The sequence below is a fragment of the Daktulosphaira vitifoliae genome, unplaced genomic scaffold, assembly GCF_025091365.1.
Source record: "Daktulosphaira vitifoliae isolate Bord-2020 unplaced genomic scaffold, ASM2509136v1 Scaffold_3, whole genome shotgun sequence".
NCBI lineage: Eukaryota > Metazoa > Arthropoda > Insecta > Hemiptera > Phylloxeridae > Daktulosphaira > Daktulosphaira vitifoliae.
In genome coordinates, this window is record NW_026099574.1 from 1224143 (window position 1) to 1230391 (window position 6249).

The 6249-nt window shown below is 24.7% G+C and overlaps 1 protein-coding gene across 9 annotated transcripts in view; it reads right to left on the reverse strand.

Moving 5' to 3' along the window:
• LOC126903095 (uncharacterized) overlaps positions 1-6249 on the reverse strand; it is a 21498-nt gene that overhangs the window by 1460 nt on the left and 13789 nt on the right. For 6 of the 9 annotated variants that reach the window (XR_007703420.1, XM_050681069.1, XM_050681063.1 and 3 more), the window contains 3 exons: positions 5581-5775; positions 5301-5374; positions 704-854 (listed from right to left, as the gene is read on the reverse strand). The exons of 1 other annotated variant lie outside the window; for it this stretch is intronic. Coding sequence is in view for 7 of the 8 variants with exons in the window: in XM_050681069.1 (XP_050537026.1) it covers positions 704-854; positions 5301-5374; positions 5581-5775 (420 nt within the window). In the remaining variant the exon portion in view is untranslated. The remainder of the gene's footprint in view (positions 1-703; positions 855-5300; positions 5375-5580; positions 5776-6249) is intronic. 2 more of the 9 variants (XM_050681066.1, XM_050681067.1) reach the window with 1 other exon arrangement.

Consider the following 6249-nt stretch of genomic DNA (forward strand, 5'->3'; position numbering starts at 1 on the left):
AGACACAAAAAAAAAAAAAATTAAAAAATTAAAAAAAAAATAAACACATGGTAAAATTAATACCTTCTCAGCTTCGCATCGAAGCTAAAAAAAACACATCATAGTAAAATTAATACCTTCTCCGCTTCGCATCGAAGCTAAAAAATTTATATTAATAATCAAGTTTTATGAATTAAAATTTCACAATATTTATATTATTACAATAAATTGCTAACAATCATGGAATTTAAACTTTTATCAAGCGCACACATTTATCAATAGTACATGTTTATTGAATTTATACGTTCGTCAAACAGACGATTCAAAAATAGACCTCCAGATTAATAAATCAAAATGCAAGTGCCCCAGAGGAACACCTGGACAATGCTGGCAAGATATAGTAAATACAGATTTAAAATTATAGACGGAGTAACACATATTAGACTTTTATTAATCTTGACAAAAGGAGGTGCTTAATAAAAGCTGCTAAAGGTTTCTATGACTTGTAAAACTGAAAACAATTTTAAAAAAAAAGTTACAATTTTACCACTTAAATATATTTAATTTTTCCGTCTTAAATTAATTTAAAAATATGGTAGCATAGTTTCAGAAATGCGTATCCGAGATTTTTTAGTTATTTTTGTGGTTTTTGAGATAATATATTCTAGTTTTATATTATTTATATTAAATAATGTTTATTAATAGCTGTATATTTTTAACTTACCTTAAGCATTATTTCGCTAATTTCCGAATAAAAATAATATACACATTCCAAAAATCCTTCAAAGCGTTTTGACTTAATGATTAATTTTTTAAAACAATAAAATATAACATCTGATGTAATGACAGATTGTTTTAACAACTCTATTATGAAACTGCAATCATAATTAAATAATAAATGGAAAAGATAAAACAGTATAGTTTGAGCCCGGCATAATTTGAAATTTAAGAATTAAACTTGTTATAGTAATTCCTTTTGATGAAAGTGTAAATGAAAAACTCATAAATACTTTATATTGAAAAAAAATATTTCGGACCTTATTTTGTTTGCATGATGAAAACGGATATCAAAGTTATTAAAAAAATTCTTATTTCTATTTTTAACTTTATAATGCCATAACTTTTAGATTCGATGCGAAGCTGAGATGGTATTAATTTTAATATAATGTGTTTTTTTTTGTGTCTATTACCACTTTTTCTCAGCTTTCTCCGAACCAATTTTTTTCAACGATAAAAGATCACAAAACGTATGTAATCAAAGACTTTATCCTCAAAAATTGAAAAATTTTCTCTTGTTCCTCTAAAAATAGGTGAAATCTCCAAAAAAATTACAAATTTAAAAATCACTAATTTTCAAATTTTTTTTTACTTGAAACTGCTATAACTTTTTCAAAAAAACTCACAGCAGGGAGTCGTGGCACAATCGGGACGTAGCATAGTTGAGTCCAGTAAAGTTTTAATCTGACAATGATTAAAATCACTATCATAAGAAACACTTAGATGTAAATCTATAAATAGTGTTTAATTTTAAAAAATTGGTCGATTATTCCAAAAGCTACATGATCTGTTATTTTCTTATTAATATCCTGAATGAAAAAGGGATTATTAAAAAATATTATTTCTCATAAAAAAATTATATTGATCCATACACTTTTCAATAAGTTATATCATTATAAAGTTAAAAATGTAAAAAAAAGAAAATCGAGAATTTTCACACAATAATAGCATTCGGTAGCCATTTTCACCATGAAGATAAAATAAGGTCCGAAATTTTTTTTTTACATAATAAAGTTACCTTCCGGAACATTTTCAAAAGTTAAGTTGAAAAAGTTAATTTTTTGTAAAAAAGTTGTCACATCTTAGTAAAACCAATACCTTCTCAGCTTCGCATCGAAGCTAAAATTAGAAGTGATAGAAGAAATCTAATTGCACATTTGAAAACATCACGAAAAGTTGATTTAGAAAAGTATATTATTGTTTCTGATGAAAGTTCATTTTAGTCTAGTGTATTCATAAGTAACAAACATTTTTTATTCAAAAGTATTGCATCATGCCCTTTAAATTTAAAGTAAAGAAATATAGATCTACTTTATTATTTTTATAATATCTTCGTAAAAATTACAATATTAAATTATTGAATATCAATTTCATAGTAAATTTAATTATTATTATTATTAATATATTATATAATATTAATATAATATAATAAAATATTAATATATTCATATATTATAATTATAAATCAAATAACTAATCGGGATAAAATTAAGGGAATAAGAGTTATTGTTGCTTTTGAAATAATCTACTTTTTCTTAAAATTAAACACCATTTACAAATTTGAATTGAAGCGTTTCATATATGATTTTAATCACTGTTAGATATCATCTAGACTTGTCCCAACTATGCCACATCTATACTGTGCCGCGACCCCACTATGCTATCGTTTTTTTAACATTAAAAATCAAAATCTGTAATAGTTTTTTTAAAAACAAATTTTTTTGTTTTTAATTATTTTCTTATCGTAATAAATTTTTTTAATAGGAATATTAATCATTTCTATGTAACTCATGGTGTTTAAATATATAATAGAATTGAAATATTCAGAACTATTTTTCTTATAGTTATATCTTACAGTTTTTGACTAATTAGTAATAATATCAAAAATTAGGAATGATAAGTAAAAAATAGAGTTGCTGATTTGAAATTAGCATGAAAAATTAAATAAAAAACCCAGCACAGGGGGGTCGCGGCACAGTGGTGACGTGGCATAGTTGGATCAAGTATAATGATATCTTACAGTGATTAAAATCACTATAAAAAAAAAACGCTTCGATGCAAATCTTTAGATAGTGTTTAATTTTAAAAAATTGGTGGATTATTCCAAAAGCTTCATAAACTGCTAGTTCCTTATTAATATCCTGATTAAGACAAAGTATGTCGAATAAAAAAGAGATTATTAGAAAATAGTATTTCCCATAAAAAAATTATATTGATCAATACACTTTTCAATAAGTTATAGCATTATAATGTTAAAAATGTAAAAAATAAAATTGAGAATTTTCACACAATAATAGCATTTGGTAGCCATTTTCACCTTGAAGATAAAATAAAGTCCGAAATTTTTTTTTTCCATGATAAAGTATATTACATTAGCTTTAATTTAAGATATATATAAAAGTGTCAGACTTTCCGGAACACTTTCAAAATTTAAGTTGAAAAAGTCAATTTTTTGTGAAAAAGTTGTCATTTTGAATCCCCCCCTGTAGGCAGGTAAAAAGTCAGATTTATAAAAAAAATATACCAAATGATAGGTAAAGACATCATGCATCTACAAAAAAAAGAATTATATTGATCCATACATCTTTCGAGAAGTTATAGCATTATAAAGTTAAAAATATAAAAAAGAATTTTTTTACAAAAATCGTATTTTTTTTATTAAGTTTAATGTCTGTTTTCACCATGAAGATAAAATAAAGTCCGAAATTTTTTTTTACCATTATAAAGTATATTACATTAGCTTTAATTTAAGATATATATAAAAGTGTCAGACCTTCCGGAACACTTTCAAAAGTTACGTTGAAAAAGTTCTACTTTCTATATGCATTTTTGTGTTTTGAATCCCCCCTGTATTTAGGGAAATGGTCCGATTTAAAAAAACAGTATGTCGAATGAAAGATCTATATAAATACTACTTCTCATAAAAAAATTGTAATGATTCATACATTTTTCAAAAAGTTATAGCATAATAAAGTTAAAAATGGAAAATACAAAATCGAAAATTTTCACACAAAAATAGCATTCGGTAGCCATTTTCACCATGAAGATAAGATAAAGTCCGAAATTTTTTTTTTTCATGATAAAGCATATTACATTAGCTTTAATTTAAGATATATATAAAAGTGTCAGACCTTCCGGAACATTTTCAAAATTTAAGTTAAAAAAATTAATTTTTTGTGAAAAAGTTGTCATTTTAAATCCCCCCTTGTGGGCAGGTTAAGGGTTAAATTTATGAAAAAAATATACTAAATGAAAGGTAATGATATTATGCATCTATATAAAAAAGAATTATATTGATATGTTCATTTTTGAAAAAGTTATGGCACTTTTAAGTAAAAAAAATTGAAAAAATTTCGAAAATTAGCGATTTTTAAATTTGTAATTTTTTTGGAGGTTTCCCCTTTTTACGGGGAACGAGGGAATTTTTTTCAATTTTTAAGGGTAATTTCTTCGACTAGATACGATTTGTGATCTTTTGACGTATCATTGAAAGAAATCGGTTCGGTGAGAGCTGAGAAAAAGTGGTAACAGACACAAAAAAAAAAAACACATCTTAGTAAAACCAATACCTTCTCAACTTCGCATCGAAGCTAAAAGTATATTTTTGACTCTTATGAAAATTTTTTGTAGACCATTTATTCGTTATTAACAGCAAATTATTATCTAAAAAGTATTGTGTTATGCCCTTAAATTTTTATATATATTTGACATAAAAGTAATAACTACTTTATAATTTTTTTATAAACTCTCCGAAAAAAATTACAATACTAAATTATTAAATATCAATCTCATACTAATTTAATTGCTATGGTAAATATTTATTCATAAATATTACTTTTAAATAAAAAAAACTACTAAATAGGAATAATGAAGACAATAGAAGTATATTTTCTTTTGAATATTCCACCAACTTTTTAAAATCAAATACTATATACAGATTTGCATAGAAGCTTTTCTTATGATAGTGATTTTAATCACTCTCGGATATCATCTATATTTGTCCCAACTATCCCACGTCCATACTGTACCGCGACCCCACTGTACTACCATTTTAAAAATAGTTTTTGATTCATACGTCAATGAACGTGGTATTTTGTGCTGTAACTATTTTTAATCAAAAGTACCCGTAGGTTTTTTATTGGATATTCCTACCCAAGCATATAAAAAATATTAAAATATTCCGGAACGTTGAACAATTTTTAACCTCTAGCAAATAAAATCTTCTAAAGTGTATTACTAAAACAAGTTTAACTATAAAGTATTAAAAAATATTTTCCGAATTATGATACACCACAAAATACTTTGAGTCCAGTGCAGTGCTTTTTTTAAGATTATAAAGCATTATCAAGTTTCCCACTATGCAAAGATCGGGCTGTACTGTGCTTAATTTTTTATTTTTTATTAAAAATGAAATTAAAATCATTAGTATAGTGTAATAATGTTTAGACACTAAAAATTCAACATGATAGACTATAGGGCTTACCACAATATTTCTGTAATACAAATTGCAAAGCATAAATTATTATTTAAAAAAAAAAAATTACCTGCAGTTTGCTAATAAATGGTACTGATATTTATTAATAATATTATTTTCAATAGGCATTGTGTTTTCAGTTTTCTATAAATAACATAAAATATGCAAACTGAAACATTATTTTAAAAACTATATTATTTACTTTCAGAGTCTATATGAGGATAATGCGCCTTAGATCAACTAATTTCTTGTTTTTTTTTTATCTTAAAAAAATGTTGGCATTTCTTAATGTTATAGTAACTATTAGCACCCGGGTCGTATCATCCTCTTGGACTCTATATTATAATTACTCGGTTAATAATATCTTCAATCTGATAATCCACTACATCAAATACATCCAAAAATTCGCGAACGAGTACTTCATAAAATGATATAGACATAATAATTTGATGAGTAGATTCATTAAAGCCACATGGAACTTTGATATTTTTTAAATTTGAACATAACTGCGCATAAACAGGGCAATAATATGTATCTCTTAAAGCCTATATTAAAAAAATATTGAAATTTTAAAATACAACAAATTAGTATTTATCAATTTTAGCAATTAAATGTGAATTTTCATTATAGGTTTCATTCAATTTAATTACGTAGTTTTTGAACCTCATATCAAGACCTAATTATATAAATATTAAATTATTATGTGAAGTTGGTAAATAAGTTGTTTGTTGTCAATTCAACAGTTGCGATCATCGGATGCCATCAGATAATAGCTACTGAATTATATTAATTATATGAAATTATTAATTATGTAATTATGATTATCATTATGGTATTACCTTAATCCAAGTTTTTACGCAACATAAAAGGGTTATATTTTACCATAGATTAAAGAAATAAAATTATCATAAATATTTAAACCATTTTTTAGATTCGATGCGAAGCTGAGAAGGTATTGGTTTTACTAAGATGTGTTTTTTTTTTTTTTTTTTTTTTTTTTTTTTTTTTTTTTTTTTCCC